The sequence below is a fragment of the Miscanthus floridulus genome, chromosome 16 (assembly GCF_019320115.1).
Source record: "Miscanthus floridulus cultivar M001 chromosome 16, ASM1932011v1, whole genome shotgun sequence".
Lineage (NCBI taxonomy): Eukaryota > Viridiplantae > Streptophyta > Magnoliopsida > Poales > Poaceae > Miscanthus > Miscanthus floridulus.
Window position 1 is genome coordinate 84,879,281 of NC_089595.1, and position 19,536 is coordinate 84,898,816.

General features: G+C 43.8%; 2 protein-coding genes and 2 pseudogenes across 2 annotated transcripts; 1 reads left to right on the forward strand and 3 right to left on the reverse strand.

Moving 5' to 3' along the window:
* Positions 1-407: 407 nt before the first annotated feature.
* On the forward strand, positions 408-1,525 carry LOC136514114 (uncharacterized). Its single transcript, XM_066508097.1, has 2 exons — positions 408-699; positions 792-1,525. Exons 1-2 carry the CDS (start codon positions 579-581, stop codon positions 1,397-1,399), a joined length of 729 nt encoding a protein of 242 aa, XP_066364194.1. The 5' UTR covers positions 408-578; the 3' UTR covers positions 1,400-1,525.
* A 134-nt stretch (positions 1,526-1,659) lies between these two features.
* Positions 1,660-3,132, reverse strand: LOC136514112 (uncharacterized; annotated as a pseudogene).
* Positions 3,133-9,004: 5,872 nt separating this feature from the next.
* LOC136513430 (uncharacterized) lies at positions 9,005-14,115 on the reverse strand (annotated as a pseudogene).
* A 468-nt stretch (positions 14,116-14,583) lies between these two features.
* On the reverse strand, positions 14,584-16,816 carry LOC136512648 (thioredoxin-like fold domain-containing protein MRL7L homolog, chloroplastic). Its single transcript, XM_066506607.1, has 4 exons — positions 15,905-16,816; positions 15,535-15,616; positions 15,327-15,438; positions 14,584-15,025 (listed from the first exon to the last, which is right to left on the reverse strand). Exons 1-4 carry the CDS (start codon positions 16,579-16,581, stop codon positions 14,904-14,906), a joined length of 993 nt encoding a protein of 330 aa, XP_066362704.1. The 5' UTR covers positions 16,582-16,816; the 3' UTR covers positions 14,584-14,903.
* Positions 16,817-19,536: the final 2,720 nt, after the last annotated feature.

The window sequence follows — 19,536 nt, forward strand, 5'->3', positions numbered from 1 at the left end:
AAAGTAGTTTTATTTTGCCCTTGTTTTGGATCTGGATCTGAATTTGTGGATCCGGCAACATAGGTTCTATTTAAAGATCTGATCTATGGAGTCCTTTTATCTTTTCCCTAAGTTTCTGTAATAGATGTTATTTTTGTGTGCTTGTAACTAGGAAGCACTCTCTCTAGTTACTTTTATAGCAGTTAGCACAAGGAGATAGCACTTACGTTTTGTATATTATGCCTCTAGATTTTTTTTTTCTCCTGGTAGGATCTCTAGTATCTGTTATTTAACTTATTTTAAAACTGGAATTTTCATCATGTTTGTCATAGTCACCTCAAAGAATAGAGCTAAGTGGAATCACCAGAGGAGGCTATATCTTATTGAACTCTTAAAAATCCATGATGTGCCTAGATTTTGGACACACAATGCATGGAGTAAGGATGCTTGGACTAGTATTGTGGCTCAGTTCAATCAGAAATTTTCTTTGTCGTTCTCTATTGGACAAGTGAAACAAAAGGAGTAGGATATGAAAAAAGAATTTCGTACCATAAAAGATTTCGGTGGCAGAAAGTGGTTTTGGCTAGGATTCCGATAGAATGATGGTGACGGCACCACCAGATGTTTGGGCAGCAATGGAGGCACGCAAGAATAAGGACGCTCTGTTTTGGCGAGACAAGTCATTTCCGTACTATGATGATCTGTTTGCTTTATATGATGGTGAGTTGATATGAGCCTGATTAGTTATTATTTTCACTGGATGTGATTACAGTACTTACGACCACTCTAAAATATTGTCATAATTTTTATAGGGCGTTATGCCGAAGGAAGAAGTTGTCGTGGTATGGATCATTATGCCAATAAGGCAATATCGCCTTCACAAGTTTCTCCTGATGTGCACCTGCAGTCACCTTCAGCTAGTATACCTGCTCCTGGTTCTTTCAGTTTTGATATTGAAGAGGACAGGGATGATACTAATTGGTTTGGTAATGATGCATTTACTCAAGAAACACTAGATGGACCATCTTCCATAAATATAGCACCACATGTTCCTGAACAATTTGAAGAAACTCTTCGTCACAGTGCCCGGCCATCTAGTTCAACTCTGGAGGCAGTTGATGGTAAGCGTGATAAAAGGCAAAAGACCAAGCACACTATTACAACTGAACATTTTCATGAGAAGTACTTGAAGCTGAAAAAAGAAGAGATTGAACGATTCGCTGCCATAGAGGAGAAGAAGCTAGATGATCCTTTCAATATCAAAAAATGCATCACTGTACTTGAGGGGCTTAGTGAGCTACAAACTGGAGATATGCTAAAAGCAGCAGACATCTTCAAAGACAATCCGTCAAATAGGGAAGTTTTTCTCTCATTTGGTTGTGATGCATTACGAGTAGGATGGTTGCTTAGACAAATTTAGATTACCTAAGCAAACTGATATTTTGGTACACTTTTGGTTCATGTGCATATATGCTCACATGATTAGGATTAGCATCCTGTAGTGACTGGTTTACAGTACCTGTCAGTGGTCTTTTGTAAAGTACTAAACTGCAGTACTAATAATTACCTAAGAAATTTTAGTACAAGCTAACTAGGTATGCTAATGCATAGGGATGTTTAGGATTAGCATCCTGTAGTGACTAGTTTACAGTACCTGTCACTGTCTTTTGTAAAGTACTGAACTGTAGTACAAGCTAACTAGGTATTCTAATGCCTAGGAATGTTAAGTTACATGGTAGTACATCATTATCGCTGAACTGTACGTCTTGCAATGTAATCTTCCCACATCCTGTTTGCTATGTGATCTCGCATCTCATTTCCAGCTTGTCGCAAGTTGTTAAATGCTGGCACATCATTACTATATTGGTCATCGCCTTCTGGTACATCAGGTCATGTTGCTTTGATTGATATCTGTGGTAGCACCATGTACCAAACTAGCATCTCCATTGTGTAACCGAATGAAATTGTGTGTTAAACAACAAGCTACAGAGATATCAACCTGTGTGTCTATGGCATATGCTGAAGCAGCTTTTAGTATAGGGTACCTCATTTTTAATACACCAATAGCTCTCCTCTATATGATTCCATAGTTGTGCATGCCGAAGGTTGAATAATTCCTTTGGATTTTGTGGTTTTTGACCTGCTCTTCCTTGTTCTTGTAAGTGATATCTAGTCCCACGGTATGGAGCAAGAAATTGTGGTGTATTTGCATAGCCTGCATCTACAAGGTAGAATTTACCAGGGGGGACACTAAATCCATGGTTAAGTGCATCCTGTAGAACTCTTGCATCAGAAGCAGACCCCTCCCAACCGGCATGGACATGCACAAATTTTAGATCGAAGTCACATGCAACCATCATGTTCTATGATAGACCTTGCTTTCTATTTCTATATGGTTCTTGTTTTGCAACAGGAATAGTCATTGGAATATGAGTGCCATCGATAGCTCCAATACAGTTCTGTATATATATTAATGAAGTCAATATAAAAGGCCCACTTTACATGTATTAAATATAATTAAATTGACATGAAAGTGAACTAGTTTTTTTTATTACCTGAAAGTATGGAGAAAATTTAGGCTGCCTTAATATACGATGTGGGTGTGGAGAAGGCAAGCATATGTAGTGGCATGTGAGTTGTGTAAGTGCATTGAGCACTGCTGCAAAGTGACGGCTAATTGTTTCCCCACTATGTTGGAATTGATCTTGTAATACTCGATTGCTTGCATTTTTTGATACTGCATAAAGGAATATAGCTAATTGCTCTTCCACCGAGACATACCTTGAATCAACAAGTCCTTTTTCACGCAATCTTCGAACTAGAGCTCAGAAAATCTCTCTCTCCATACGGAATCGCCTTTGGCATAAGACTTCATGCCCATTTAGTGTTTCATCAATAAATGTGGCTCCATTCCGGACTGATGTATGTATGGCTTGCCTTTGTGATGATTGGGATGAACTAGCTTCTTGTAAGGTAGGGAGTACGAAGAGAAAAAATTCCTCTTCATTTTTTGATCTACGCTGGTAGCTTGAATCCATAGAAAGAAATGCTATTGTCTGTGATGGATGGATGAGAGAATGGCAAAGTTATTATATTGCTGGACAACACACAATGCTGACCCGACAAGCTTATATATAGCAGGAGCAGCAGGGTGATGTAGCAATGCCAGGGTAAAAAAAATACAGACCAGCAACGCCACTTGCAGGGCTCCAACGGCTAACTTAGCCAACGGCTATTTCCTCCTTGCATGGGAAAACATGAATGTTCAAAATTTTCCTGCAATCCAAACAACAAACTTCAAGTATTCCTCTGTTTTAGATTCCTGCATTTTTTTTGCTTTATACTACATCCTATTCCTGTGTTTTTCTATTCCTCTATTTTCCATTCCTGCGTTCCAAATAGGCCCTAAGCAAGATGAGTTCCTCAACTTGAAGCAAGGATCTATGTCGGTGTGTGAGTATCGTAATCGGTTCACTCAATTGTCACGCTATGCTCCAAGAGAGGTGGATAGTGATGCTAAGAAGCAAAAACGCTTTTTGAAAGGACTGAATGATGGTTTGCAACTACAGCTGGTGACCGTGGTGTATGTTGACTATCAGACATTGGTGGACAGAGCAAATGTAATTGAGAACAAGCGTTGAGAGATGAAAGAGAAGAAGAGAAAGCTTGACGTTCGGCGCTAGTTAAGAAACACTCGTCTTCGTTTTGCTACACAAGCAGAATATTAGTCATGTCCTATGAATCTGCTTGGGAGTATAGATCCGGATCAGGATCAGCAACCCAATGATGAAGTGCAGCATTTTAGTTCTCATGAGCCATGTATGTCACCTTCTACTATCACCTTGATGAAGACAAATACTTCTACTAGTGAGGAAGATTATGGTTGTGGTGAAATTAAACACTATAAGAACGATTGTCTTGAAAAGCTTGCTGAGTAATCAAAGCTAGAATCTACAGCAGCAGGAGCCAGAATAGAATGTCCATAAGGAGCAGGTGCAAGGAAATAAGTTAAAGTGAAACTACATTCAAGGCAGGTTGAATAATGTAGATATGATTACCACTCATGGAGCTAAGGAAGTTGTCGTGGGGTTCATTCTAGTAAACTCAGCCCCTGCCATGGTTTTGTGTTGACCCCAGTGCGTCACATTCGTTCATATCTAGGGAATGTGTAGAAGATCATAAGATAACTATGCTTCCAATGAGGAAACCCCTGATACTTAACTCTCGAGGAGAAACGAAGGCAAACCGCATATGCCCAAAAGTTAGTCTTGACATAAAGGGGATAAACTTCGAGGCAAACCCTATAGTTTTGGAGTTAATGGACATTGTTGTTATCCTTGGAAAGGGATGGTTGTCTGCTTGTAAGGGAGTGATTAAGTATGTCCAACGTTCGGTGCTTCTAATAACACCGTCAAGAGAAAGAATTGAGTATGAGGGTATTCAACCTGCACCTGAGGAATATGAGAATGACCTATTAGAAGGTGTATACTCAGAGGATGTATACCACTTAAGGGCTTCCTCATCCAGAGTAAGTATTTGTTGCTCGGTTGATAAGTTATTTGATCATCTACGAGGAATGGATGCATTTGTCAATATGGCTCTGCAATTCGAGCTATCCTTAGCAGGGAGTCCAATCTTCAACATACCTAGGACAAGTAAGCGTTGATGACATAGGAATGAGATATCTGATAACTACAGATGGTTCTACGGAGTCTCAGGAAATCCCAATGATATACTAAGCATCTTCATTAGAATGGCTAGATTTAACGTTGGCTCACCACGCCTAACACAACCCTCCTCCTTTACCAGGGCTTGGGACCTACTATGTTGAGACAACATAGGCAGAGTTCAATGATATACTAAGCATGACAAGAAGATTTGGATTGAAGAAAGTTAATGATGTGATAGGAACCCACTCAAAGATGTGAGAGAAACCCAGAGTTTTAATAATAAGATTTGGTTAGAGGTTCAAGGAAGGTTTATCCCAGATCATCAAGATATTGATAGTGTTACTAGAGAAGGTTTTAAGTTTGCTTGGATCAAAAGACCTCAGCTAAGTATTTGAGGGAGTAAAAAAAGAGAAGTTAAAGTAAAACCTATGTATTAGCTTTGCCAGATTAGGACAAGACTTTTTCTATCTACAATGATGCACCTTGTCAAGGTGTGGAATGTGTCCTTATACAAGAAGAAAAGTAGTGGCTTGTTCATTAAGTCAACTAAGGAAGCGTGAGTTGAACTACATAACATGTTATCTGGAGTTATCCATTGTGGAGCATGGAAGTGCTATCTTTTGGGGCGTAAAAGTGACATCTAAGTGGACCACAAGAATCTAAAGGACATCAGTTTTGAGCTTGTGACATCATTGTTGGATTGAAGCCTTCAAGGTTTTATGACTTGGAAAAGTGCTATCATTTAGAGAAGCAAAAGTCGTTGCCGATACCCTTAGCAAAGGAGAGACTAGCTAAGAAGATTCGGACGACACCATGGGCTTAGAATTGTGTTTGAGAGTTGAGCAACTTGACCTAAGCATATAAAGTTATTAATATTTTGAAGTTGGTGATAGAACCTATTTTGGATCTAGAAAGTAAGGAGGCTCCGTTGGAAGGTGAATATTTTAAGAAAGAGAATTGATAGTATGGAGTAAAAAGGAAAGGTGGCCTAGTAATTGGAGTTACTTGAGGGGTGTTTGGAGTACCTATCAGAATCTTGGAATTAGTTGGACAAGTTACTTAGAGTAAGGTTAACAGGTATGCAAAGTAAAGTGGGATCCTTATCAAGAAGATGGAACTATACGAGGAAGTAAAGAAGGATCCAAAGGCAGAACGCCTACATCTCATTTATCACCATCTTCGAAATCTCGAGGACGAGATTCATCTTAACGGGGTAGAATTGTAACACCCAAAAATTTGCACCTTTTGAAATAGATGAAAAATGATTTAATTTTGCCTTTTTGTGCTCATGAAATATAGGAAAAAATAATATTTTCATTAAATTAAAATTGATCATAAGACTTAGCAACATGTTTGTATGCATTGGATTTATTGTAATGGGTGGCTTTGACCAAAGTTTAAAAAGATTTCAAATATTTTTGAAATGATTTGAAAAGGGACTTTTAAAAAAAGGCAAAAAAAAAAATAGAAAACCCTCTCCTCCCTTTTTGGCCCGAAGGCCTAGCCGTCTCCTCTCTCGGCGAGCTCCCTCTCCATCCCCGCCGGCCCGCTCCTCCCTTCCCTCTCTTCTACAGCCCAGCCTGCTCCCTTTGTTCCCAAGGTCGCAGCCCACTCGGCCTTCTCCACCCCGCAGGCCCAGCGCCCCTCAGCAAAGCCCAGCAAGCAGGCTGAAGCTCGCAAGCGTGGCTCGTGACTCCCTCCCTCTGTCTCCCTGCCAGAGCGGTCCCGCGTACTCACTCACCAACAACCTGGACCCACACGTCAGTTGTGTCCCTTAGCTTCGGCCGTAGGAGAGCCGGACTCTGTCCAGGATGGAGACCCGCCGCCGCATGCCTTGATTCTCCTGGGATACAGCGTGTTCCCCACGCCACCTGCCCCATAAATAGTAGCTGAGCTTGTGCCGCCCTCCCTCAACCCTAGCATCACAAGCCGCCGCACCTCTGCCCCCGATGGATCTTGTCGAGTTGGGAGCCGACGCCGCAGCGGCCGTGCTCGCCATCTGCCATCTCGCTGCCGTTCGCGAACCTCTTTCGAGCTCCACGTTGAGGTTATGAAGCTGTCGAGTCCTCTCTCTCTCTCTCTCTCTCTCTCTCTCTCTCTTGCTCTCTGTTGCTCACACACTGTTGCCGACCTTCACAGAGATCCATCGTCCACTCCACCAAGCTTCACGCCCTCGCTGTGCCTTCATCGTCATTCCAAATACCCTAGGTGAGTTCGCCTTCATCCGCTCACTCGTCCCGTGCAAACCCCGAGCCTAACCGTGGCCTCCAAGGTCGAGTTCGTTCACGCTGGTGAGCTCTCGCCGTTACCCATGTTGGACCGCCGCGCCGGCCCTTCTGTTTCGACGGCCGCTTCTCCCTCTCCCTCCATCCCTCTAATCTGAGCCCTCCGTTTCAGATCCAAAGGCCGAGGTTGGCCGATACCCTTTCGCCGAGGCCTTTTTGCAAAAGAGTCCTTCAAGTTTCTCAAAATTACGCCCGCGGTCCAAAGTGTATTTCTAGAATAAGTTTTTCAATTCTAAAAGCGTAGTTTCTTTCTAGTAGATTCAAAATATGCTTTCATCTATTTACAGTATTGCCACTAATCTTGTTTTAGCCATAAAATCTTCGTTTTAACTCCGATTTGATCTGTTCAAGTTGCGTTAGATTCGTAATTGCGTAATCTACATGTTCATACTATTATCAAACATGTTTTAACTTTTGAAATTCGAGGTTAGATTTAATCTATTATTTTATTAAAGGAAATCTTGTTTAATTCATAATTTTTTGTTATAGCTCTGATTAGTGTGCTTTTTGCGTCTGCGTGTTCGTAGCAACGTGTAGAACATTTTTAAAACATTTTTACTTGATGATTATTATGTTTGGTGTACTGTTCTAATTGAGTTCTATTGTTTGCTTCGGGTATGATTGCGTAGATGCTTGTGTGGTACTTTATGATCATGTCTAGTCGGTGAGAAGTACGTTGATGAAATAGAAGAAGTTGATGATCCAGAATAAGTCTTTTGGAGGTTCCAATTCTGTAGAAGATCTGAGTTTTAAGGCAAGTATAGCATGAGATTATCCTTGTTGTCCTATTCACCTTAATATCATTTTAATCATATGCATGTGTCTATCTTGACAACCGTAGTAATTTTCCTAGCTATTTTATATCCTAGATTCCTTGGTACCTATGGGATATTGCATTGGGTAGTATAATGCTAGTGCTCAAACTAAAGCCATGATCTTGTAACTTGACTAGTGAATTATGCAATAAACACTAAAAGATGCCTTTTAGCAACATGGAACAAGGGGCTAGAGCATTGGGCTATTTTATGGTGCTCTAGATTTCTCTCACTAAGGACTTATCTGTAAGTGATCATCCGGGACTTATAGTACAACTGTGAGGGCCACATGGCTCTGACTTTAGCTCAGTATGAGGATCTTTTCTAGCTTGTTAGTGGTTACCTTTATGGCGTAAGAATGGCTTGACGAATCGGGTATAGGACAACCTCTACTCTTATGTGTATAGCCGTGATGGAATTATGCCATTCGATAGGGGGTTTCCATGTCTGTTTGCCGAGTGAATCTAATGGGCCTAACTTGTTAGAAGAACCTTTGAAAAGCTTCATAGTGAACCCTGCCGACCTTCCTTGATAGTGAGTCAAGAGGTTGGCCGCCATGGGCGAAAAGGTAAATTATGACTCACAGTGAAAGTGTACAACCTCTGCAGAGTGTAAAACTGGTATATCAGTCGTGCTCACGGTTACGAGCGGCCTTAAAACCCTTACGGTATAGATGATGAACACTGATGATACAAATGATGAAGATGCTCACTAATGATTATTGTTTATGCTATTCATTATTCATGTTTATCTGATCATATGTTTATATGGGCTTGTGAATAAACTTGTTGCTACTCCATTGCTAAACCATGACTCATTAAAAGTTAATCGCAGTTAAACCAGTATCAGCCTTTTGAGCCTCATAAACCCCATGTTATATTTGTTGAGTACGACATATACTTACGTTTGCTTTATTTTTTCAATTATTTGGATAAAAATCTCGAATGGGTACCAGATGGCTAGAGTTTAGAGGAATTATGCTTGTGATGAACCAGTCAGTTGTCACTGTGGAATTGAAGTCTTCATCCGAAGATCGGAGTTGTCTTTTCGCTATTTGCTGTCTAAGGTTATATCCTTTATACTAAGTACGTTATATATTGAGCACTGTCTTTTGATATTACCCTTTTTATAGCTATACGTGAGATTTGACTTTCTGGGCTTATTTATAGCTATACGTGAGATTTAACTTTCTGAGCTCACATATGGTATGTATCTGGTTATGTTCTTAAAACCAAGTGCTACAATAATCTCTGGCATGACACCAGGTTCTCGCACCCAAGAACCCTAGCTAGAACTGAGCAGGGGAAGGAAAAGGTGGGCAGTGCATTCCCGGCGACAAGGCGGCTGGAGAAGATAGACACGGAGTGCAGAGCACCGAGTCGCCGTCGTGGATCTGCTGCAGCGCCGCCACACATCCCGCACCGTTGCTTCACCTATCACTCGGGGATTCCTTCCAAGTGGTACGACTCGAGGGTCAGTTCCTAGGCCGGGGTGAAGGGGAATCGCCAGGATAGGCCGGGGCAGAACCCGATTGGCTTAAACAAATGCGTCTACAAGGCCTTAATGTTCTACATCAGCAAAACTACGATCCGCAGCCTATCGCGTATTCTCAATCGAGAAGATGGGTATCCATATTGTCTTGGTTTACAACATGAGATCCACTACTTGTGAGTTTACAAAATGTACAAATATTGCCACTAACTGAGCTGAGAAGGAGATGGGTATTTTAACGAAAGCAATAGCGAAAGCACATGCAAGGAAGGAATTACCATGCTGTTTCAGATTAAAAGTAATTCTCACGATTCTTTTCAATGGCAACAGCATCCTCTGACATGTAGAAATTCATTATTCCAATTCCGATAGCTCTAGCCACAACGTTGCAAGACATCTGATTTTGGCTGTGGCAGAACATTCACGACAATGCCATACTGAGATGCCAGGATCACTCATCATCATGACCAGTTTTCTGCTTCTTCCATTTGTAAGCAGCTTCAAGGATCTTCACGTTTGGTGCTACAGCAACTTCATCAGGGAAAATGTAATCTATATACTCCTCATACCTGAAGGATTAAGCAAATTTCATGTCAGAAAATTTATTCCACTGCTCCAGGAAAAGAAAGGAAAAAGATATATTGCAAACTTTTCGAGAAGTGTTAAAAGGGAAAATTGAGTAAAGAGCATACGCTATAGTGGAGCCATCTTCTGTAGGGATTGGTCTCTTCCGCTTGACTCTTCTGGGCGCCTTCTTTTGCACTAAGCTGACATCCCCAAGATCACCAAAGCTCACCTCCTTATTAAGCCACTCTTCAAGAAGCATAGCTCTTTCCTCCTTCAACTCTGGGGCACTGGTTCTAAAGTAGTCGAATGCCCTTTCAAAGATAGCTGATCATCAAAACACAAAGATGTTATTTCTAGTCCACAACGAGTCAATACATGCAAAAACATATATGGTTGGACAATGTAAGATTGATCTCTAACTCATTATTTACCTCTACATTTTTGGACCCGCTCCATCTGCTGTTCCTGGTAACCAACTTCATTCTTTTTCTCCTCACTTTCACTGTCTTCACCGCCCAAGCCAGCAGAGGCCTCAAACTCAGCATAACTGATCCATACCTTCAAATGCTTTGTCCTATAAAGCAGTCTTTCATATAGTTGCCTTGTCCTCTCAAATTCATTTTCATCAATTTCAAACTGCAAGTACTCTTGTGCGTTAAAGAGCAGGACATGAGTTGGTAAGCATCCATATATATAAAAAAATCTTAAACAAATTTAGAAGTACTTACACAAAAGACAAATCAACTACAGCATCCTAGGCAAGCATGTGTAGATTGCAAAATGCAATTAAAGCAAAACAACTCATGATCACATAAACTAAGGAATTCCAAGACTGATATAGCAGGGCAAAAGTTCTTTCATAAACTAGCTCTGATAACACAGATTTCAATGTAGAAGCATTGATGAAAAGTTGTGCCAAGAAAAAAAAAGGATTTTGGTTCAGGAACAGTAAAAATGTATAGCATTTTAGCTTCAGACAAATTAATTTTAGGATGATACAACCCAATGTACAGATCTCTAAAATCCAAGAAAGGACAAAGTCTCATCATCATGGCATTGATATAGGAATGAACATGATCAACTAATATCTTACAAAGTTTTTCATGTCTGAACAATTCATGGTCAGATTCAATGCTTTCCTGTTCAATTAGAATACTACCAAGAGATGTGTTGAATTTAGGCTACAAATCCGAAACTACATTGAGCAACGATCAAACAGTCCAATGACATTTGTGACTATTCACCTCCATGGGAAAGGCATATAGAGAACAGGGGCTAAAATGACACTTAAAAATACAAGCAAACAACAAATAAATGTTTCTGTAGCCTGAATAGTTTCACAAACTTTCAGAGTGTTAGCGTTTAAACGGACTAAATGGTCACCTATTGTTTAGCTATTTATTAGGGCTAAACAGCCATTTAAACAGACTAAACAGTGATTAAACGGGATAAACGGCTGATTAAACGGACAGGGCAAGCCACTGTGTAGCGTTTACACGGCGTGTAAACGGGCTAAACGGCCGTGTAGGCGAACAGTGAGATAAAATAGGTAACATTGCAAACAAATTAGCAAATCAGACATTTGTACAGTAACTTATTCTTATCAGAAGGATGGTACCTCTTAAAGACCTCTAAAGAGCAATGGATTGTTCACAAGAAATGGGCTCTGGTGATTTTAGTAACTAGGGCAACGTACTCCCTCTGTTCCAAATTATAAGACGTTTTGGCTTTTCTAGATTCATAGCTTTTGTAGATATATGTTATGTCTAGATACAAAGTAAAAACTATGAATCTAGAAATGCCAAAACGTCTTATAATTTGGGTTGGAGGAAGTAATAGCTATTTACAACACCATTCATACTCTGTCATTTGGTTTAGGAATAATAATAAAACAAATGCACCTATTATACACCACAATACAAACCATATAATGTATGTGCATAAGCTAAGAATACAAACACAGCTCTGCAAGACAACATACCTTCCACAGAACCTCTGGCGTATCAAGGGCTGGCTGCACAATAGCAAGTTCATATATTGATCGAGCACGATCAGTCTCACTAAGGTTCTTCTCCAATTCGGCACACTTCCTCCAGACATAACAGTTTGCTGGGGACCATTCAATATATTTCTCATAAAGAGTCCTACAGCGGTCAAAGTTGCCCAGATAAAGCTCGATTTCAATATATTTCTTGAATATCTTGCCCTTTGGGGCCATTCCAATTGCATTCCCAAGAATTTTTCTTGCAGCCGTTAGATTTATCTGCCTTATCTCAAACTGGGCCGCCATGAGCCACATCTTTGCGAACGTGAATTTCTTGTGAGGAATCAACCTCAGGCATTCCTTGTAAACCTCCCTGGTCCGTTCTATATCTTGTGCGTCTAGCTCCTCATAAAGTGCATAGTTAATCCAGAGGTATATGTACCTCTGCCAATATCGCTTCTCCTCTGCAGGGGGCACATTGGCGATGGCCCTCTCGTACACCTCCCTGATCCTGTCCTTATTCCCAACACTCTCCTCTAGCCTGATATAATCAAACCATGAGTCATAGTTTAGTGGGTTCTTCCTAACCTCATCCTCGTACTGAAATCTTCTCTTGCCCACAATGGCATCCTCAATTCCCTCACGGCCACCAAATTGCTTCTCAAATGCCAGAAACTTCCTATACAGTTCCTCAGCACGACCCTTGGGCACCCTTTCCCGAGCATACTTGTATATTGCACGTGCACGCTCAACCTCACGGCACCTCTCCTCAAACTCTGCAAATGCCACAAATAACACCTCTGCATCCTCATCATCCGCAAGCAGGTCTGCTGCACGCTCATACACCCGCCGTGCCCGCTCTACTTCGCCACGCTTCATCTCAAACTTAGCATAGCAGATGAAGGTATCTGGCCGTGGGTGCTCAGCTACAAACCGCTCATAGATAGCCCTGGCACGCTCGACCTCCCCATACCGCAGCTCAAATTTGATGTAAGAATTCCAGCCAGCTGTGTCAGGTCGCCAAGACATCCAGCGCTCAAACACCTGGCGTGCATTGGCAACTGCACCAAGCAGCTCCTCCATGTGGATGTACTTGTACCAGAGCTGATCCACCCGGGGAGGAGCGACACCGCACGGTCCCAGACATTCCGGGCGTGGTTGACAAACCGGTTCCGCATCTCGAATTCGGCATACTTGAGCCAGAGCGTGTGGTCGCGGTGGGCGACGTCGAGCGCGCGCTCGTAGACGGACCGCGCACGCGCGAAGTCTCCCTGCTGCTGTTCCCACCGCGCGTACTTGACCCACGCCGAGACGCTCCACCGCACGCGGCGGATGACGTCATCGAACTTGCGGACGCGGTAATCGGAGAGCTCATGGGAGTCTGTGATCTTCTGCTTGGGCGGGCGGATCTCAGGCTCCTGCCGCTCCCTGGCCTCCCGAAGGATCTGCTCGGCCGTAATCTGGATCGACGCGGGGGTCTTGTTCTTGACTCGCGTGGCGCGGGGCAGCTTGACCTCGGTGTCGCGCTTGGTAAGGAAGCCAAGACTGGGGTGGAGGCGGACGGCGCCTTCGCCGGATCCCCGCCGGCGGCGCCGCCCCGTGTAGTGAGCGCCATGACCGGTATTAGGGTTAGGGTTTGGGTAATGGGGAGGAGGACGACGACTAGACAGGGACAACGGAATTGGGGATTGGGAGGGAGAACCTGAGAGGCGTGGTCTCCGGGAGAGACGGGCTCTGTGCCTCCTGATTGATTGGGCTTGGGCCTGCTTGAAAGTTTTTCTTTAAGGTGAAACTTTGGTTAAGATTTTTCTTTTTTTTTAGATTTAGACAAAAGAAATTTTATTGCCGACTCTACACGAGCCATAAGCATGAACCTAGGCCATCCGTATTACAATCTTAGATTTTAGTTGAATCCAGCCTTTAATCATGCGGGAGATAGCTTTGTACACGCGGGAATTCAATAGATTAGGAAAGAGTAAATTTTACTAACGGTCCTTGATCCAAGTTCTCATTTAGATCTCGATATTTTTAAATTATACATTCGGATTTTTAAACTTGTCCTAAGTTCTTATCCCAATCTGAATACTTGCAAATTGCACACATGGCTCCCTAAACTTGTGCTTCAGCTTCCTAATCTTGTGCTAAGTTCTCATCCTAATATCAATACTTGCAAAATACTCAACCAGCTTCTTAAACTTATATTACTGTACCATCCCGATCCACCCGCTCTCCCACATTGCATAGTATGTGCCCACCACACATGCGGCCACGCCACGTTGCACCGTGTTTGTTCACCCACACAGGGGGTCGGGATGTATAGCGGGAGCTAAGGCGGGATGTGCATATCTAGTGCCTGTTTAGTTGCACTTTACTTTGCAAAATTTTTCAAGATTTCTCGTCACATTAAATCTTTGGACGCATACATGAAGCATTAAATATAAATAAAAAATAAAACTAATTACACAGTTTAGACGAAATTCACGAGACGAATCTTTTAAACCTAATTAGACTATGATTGGACACTAATTACCAAATAACAACGAAAGTGCTACAGTGCCATTTCACCGAAAAATTTGCAAACTAAACACGGCCCTAGCTTTCTAGGACATGCTTTCATGACAAAAATGCCCCTACAGATATCTATATAGAAGTAAAAAAAATATATGAATTGAGTAGGGATGCAAGTCGACAACCCACTTAAAATGGCACATTTCGGACTCGTGGACAAGTCCACTTGCACTCCACTGAGAGGCCACGTACATCCTCACCATACTCGTACCATATCATATTCAGAAAATGAATATATAATTTGGATACTTCATACATATCTCCATCCATGTGATTTTTATATCTATGTACTAATGTTCCATCTTTGTGGCAGAATTTCCAGACATCACTACACTGCATCAGAAGCTGTAATAAAAGAGGCTGATTAATGTGGTTTTCTCGTAACAGTTATAAGTTTCAACTCTTAGTCCTAAGTCCTAACAGCATAAACTTCCTAATGACATATGTGAAGTTCTAACAAAGTGCATTGATATTTCTAAAAATTTGATACGAACTTCGAGGCACTAAATTAGTTCTACTACAAAGCTAAGCCTCCAAGTTGTGCTCATGACATCAAAGGGACCTTTTCTTGACCCTTCCCATCTGTTTCACACAAGAACGGTGGCCTTGATGCTTTATAGTAGAAGAACGCCATCATCCTCGACCATGCCTCCGCCGACCGGACAACTAGCACCAGAGATTAAGGTCAGACAACTTCACGACACAGTTGATCGAATGCAAGTCAAATCAGTTAAGTGTTTGTTGTGGACTCCTTCATTGGGCAGCAGTATAATATAGGAAGAAGAAGAAGAAAGGGTCGGCTGCCTCTAGTGGCTAGAAACATGCAGGAATAATAGGAATACCACAGGCTAGAATTAGTCCAAGCTAGAGGCAGCCGACCCTTTCTTCTTCTTCTTCCTATTATACTACTGCCCAATGAAGGAGTCCACAGCAGTGTTTCTCTATGATGACAACTCATACAACCAACCTTTCTCACGGTGTATTATCCTCCCCGCGTTGGTGAAGAGAATCTCAGGGAAACCAGAAACTTTCAGAGCATCCACGAGGTCAGGCTCGGCACAGGCATCTACAGCCACACACTGTAGAAAATATATGCATAGTCAGAACTTGAAACGCTCCTTGAAGCGCCAGTTACCAAGGGAATTATTGAAAGGATGTTGCAACGAACTCTATACCCTTGGTGACGGCAGATTGTGTTCCCAAAACATCTCAATTGCCTTAGTAAGCTCAACCCTCGCCATCTCATTCTCCTGCGGTCTGCAAGAATGGACATCATGCTTTGTCGAACTAACTTGGTTAAATGGGTCCTTAACAAATTCACAACCTATTCATTGATAATTGAAACAAGGCAATGCAGTAAATCCCTTGCAATTTAAACAGAAACATTCAGCATATATCAGGTCTATTCAGCTGCAATGTGCAAGCACTCATAAACCAATATGGCCTTCTAATCAGAACAGACACATCATGCAGACCTTCTAGCCATAGAGATAAATTACTTGAGAAACGAGAAAGCACTTAGCAAGAGCAAGGAATGAATCATACCTCTTATACCTGCTATGCACAAGCACAATCATCGGCCCAAAATCGGTGAACACGGAGGCATCCCAGTCCTGTGTCCTGACATCCCTCACCGGCTTGATGTAATTGTCATCCTCCCAAACAATCTCCTTGTCGCTCTGATACCCCGAGTCATCCTCCTCGGCGTCGTCCTTCTTCTCGGCCTTGATGGTGATCTTGTCGAAGAACTGGCCGAGGCTGAAGCCCATCCCATCCTCGGCGTCCTCGGGCCAGTCCGGGTCCTCCTCCTCTATCACCAGCTCGTACTTGGTCAGCAGCTCCCGCATCTTGGCCCTCCGCTCCTCCGGGTCCGTCAGCTCCGCCGTTTCAGGGACCCGATCCATCATCTCCCGTATCTTCCGGCGCAGCGTCCTCCGCTCCTCGTCCGTCATGCGATCCTGGACGTCCTCGTCATCGCTGGAGTCGGAGTCAGTGTCGCCATCGTCGCCGCGCGCACGGCCGCCCAGCACCAGCTGCACGGCCTTAGAGTCGCTCGTCCCCGCCCGCGCGCAGCCGGTGTGCACGAGCCTCCGGTGGAACGGGCGAGAAAGAGCTAGGCCGACGAGGCGCGCGTGCGAGCTCGGACAGCGGGCGTCGGGCCGCGCCGCTGCTCGCAGGCACAACGTCGAACAGGTCGCGGGCAGGGAACAGTGCAGCGGCATCGTGCTGCTGAGCGCGCACTCGCGCAGGGCGTATCCCTCACCTCTTGGTCCCGAGCCAAGCTGTGAGATTGGAGACGCCGACCACGGCCACGGGCGCGGGCGCCAGTCCAAGCCGCGGGGGCGTGAGGGCGCCGGCCGCGGTCGCGGGAGCTTGGCGGAGCGGGGAATCGTGGGCTGCGCGCGTGTGGGTAGGGACAGAGGATAAGGAAAGGGAGAAGAAAAAATATCTGATGGATGGATCCCGGTGCCTGTTGAGTTCCCAAAATTTTGCAAAATTTTTTAAGATTTTTGTCACATCAAATTTTTAGACGCATACATGAAGCATTAAATATAAATAAAAAATAAAACTAATAGTTTAGACGAAATTCACGAGACGAATCTTTTAAGCCAAATTAAATTATGATTGGACACTAATTGCCAAATAACAACGAAAGTACTATAATACCATTTTTTAAAAAATTTCGCCAATTAAGGCCCTAGTAGACGTCAACTTCTTATTCCACGTACACATACACATACACATACACATACACGTAGGCAGAGCAAAGAGGAATACTACACCAGTGAAGATCCAGGAACCAGGGCATCTCAAGAAAATGGAGCGAGTACCATGGGAGGAGCTTATCTTCGTGGGCAACAGCAATTAGGATGCGAAGGGCAGGGCGTTCATCAGCGCGCGTCGGGAAGGCTAGTAGCACAGAATTTTTTTTTAATTTTAACACTTTTTTAAAACTAATTTTAAATATAACACTATCGGTATTTTTTTAAACTAATATTTTTGGCCGCGCCTATTGTCCTGCCGTGACCAAATGCCTGTGCCGCGCCATGCATAGTGGCGTGGCAGCGGGCTGACGTAGCGACGACCGGAATCGCGACCGGTGACGTGGCAGGGCTCTGCAGCGCCCTAATCCGTGGCGCGGTAGAGCCGAATAAAACCCCGCCGTGGCCCGCGTCTGCCAGTGCCCGAGCAGCCACCGTTGCCCAAGCAGCGCAGCAAGGTCGCCAGGCCGCCGCGCCGCCGAGCACACCGGCCGCCGCGGTCGCGTTCGCCCGCGCCAGCCAGCCAGCCAGCCGCGTTCGTCCGCGCCAGCCCGCCCACGCCAGCCAGCCCGTCGTCAAGCACGGCACGGCCACCAGCCACCCGGTGCGGCCGTCGTGCCCGGTGCGGCCGTCGTGCCCGCACGTCGACGCACCACCCCTCCGGCCACGCACGGCGGCTGCCCGCCGAGGCCTGCGCCCACGCCTCCCTACCAGGTCTAGCGCGCTGCAACGAGGTACTCCCCTAATGTAGTTAGTATAGTTAATAAAGTTAGTAAAATTATTAAAGTATAGTTAGTATAGTTAGTAAAGTTAGTTAGTTTAGTGAGTATAGATAGTTTAGTTAGTAAAGTTATTGAGTCTAGTTATACATTGGATTTAGTCTAATTAGTTGTTGTAGTTAGCCTTGTATAGATGTTAATATTAGATTAGTTAGTATAGTTAGACGATTTCGACGATTTGATGAAGTTTGTTGAAATGCTTTTGTAGATGGATTGTTGTGTTAGAGTTTTATACGGAGGAAGTGTTAGAAGAGAAGATGGTGTGTTTGAGGATATGGAAGAAGAATTGGAACGGTTTGATGAACCTTATAGCTTCAACGACCTCTGTGTCCGTTTGAATGCAAAGTTTAGCGGTGATTTCACAATGAAGGGAAGGTTTGATACTGGGAAGACTAGGGCACACTATGTCCTCATGCCCTTGCGCGACCCTGCTCACTGGTCCCGCTACACTAGGGTTCTCCAAGGTTCCAATGTGCCCATGGCTAAGGTGGTGGTGGAGAATGGGTACAGGATGCCTGGTGGTCAGGACGGCCCGTCCATTGATGGTTTTAGAGGCAATGAACAAGAATTAGGGGTCGAAGGGGAAGCAACTCAGGATAATATAGATTTGGACGGTCAGTTGACGCAGGAGCAGTTTCATTTAACTGCAGTAGGCTGTATAAGCAATGACTTCGATGTGAATGAGTTCGAACGAGAAGAGGAGGAGTAGGAGGAGGAGGACAGGATCGGTGATGTAGTTAGTAGTGATTCAGACGATTCTGAGGAGGTACAGATGCTGACTAAGGAGGTACAGATGCTATGCCAATAATGGCTGATGCCATGCCAGTACCGGTTCATATTATGCCATTACCAGTACCAATTGAGGTTTTGCATGGTGTCCAGGCTCAGGGTAGATTAGTCACAAATTAGGTTGCAGATGATACCCTCCTATGATTAATGGGTCAGAATTAGCGAAGCGCAGCAGTATATTCCACCACCACCTTACACAGCGACTGAGCTTGAGCAACTAAGGTCCAAGAACGTACCTTTCAGGGGCATTATGAGCTATAGGGATGTCAGCATGACGGATATGACAGTTTATGACACCGGTCTCCAGATGTGTAGGAATTCATTGTATGACCATGTGAAAGGATCTAACAATGCCTAGAGGAGGGGTGTCGATGTTTTACCACCGATAGCCTGCCATGGGGGTACCCGGGGTAGTTTGTTTGGGCTTCAGCGTATGTAGAACTCGACGGTAAATACAAGAGATAGTCGATTTATCCTGGTTCGGGCCCTCGACCATGATCGAGTAATAGCCCTACGTCCAGTCGGCGTTAGCCTTTGCATTGTATTAATTGTAAAGTGTTGTGTTGCGTTGTCTGTTTTTTTTCTCTAGGAACTCTGCCCTCCTTTATATAGTCAGAAGGCCAGAGTCCTAGTCGGTTTACAATAAGAGTTCCTAGTAGGATTATAGAATAATACTGCTACTACTAAGATTACATGGAAAGAATCCTAGTTAGACTAGGTTTTCTCCCTTCCTTGTGAGGTATCCCGTGGGTCCCATATCGACAAGCCCCTGAGCACTTCATGGTTGAGCTCTGGAAGCCTCATCTTGTTCCTTCAGGTCTTGCCGAGCAGGAACAAGCGTCGTTCG

Coding starts and splice junctions, on each gene's coding strand:
- LOC136514114 (XM_066508097.1), top strand. CDS start 579: ATGATGGTGACGGCACCACCAGATGTTTGGGCAGCAATGGAGGCACGC. Junction 700..791: donor TCTGTTTGCTTTATATGATG/GTGAGTTGATAT, acceptor TAATTTTTATAG/GGCGTTATGCCGAAGGAAGA.
- LOC136512648 (XM_066506607.1), bottom strand. CDS start 16,581: ATGCCGCTGCACTGTTCCCTGCCCGCGACCTGTTCGACGTTGTGCCTG. Junction 15,439..15,534: donor ACAATCTGCCGTCACCAAGG/GTATAGAGTTCG, acceptor TATTTTCTACAG/TGTGTGGCTGTAGATGCCTG. Junction 15,026..15,326: donor GATAATACACCGTGAGAAAG/GTTGGTTGTATG, acceptor CTCTGGTGCTAG/TTGTCCGGTCGGCGGAGGCA.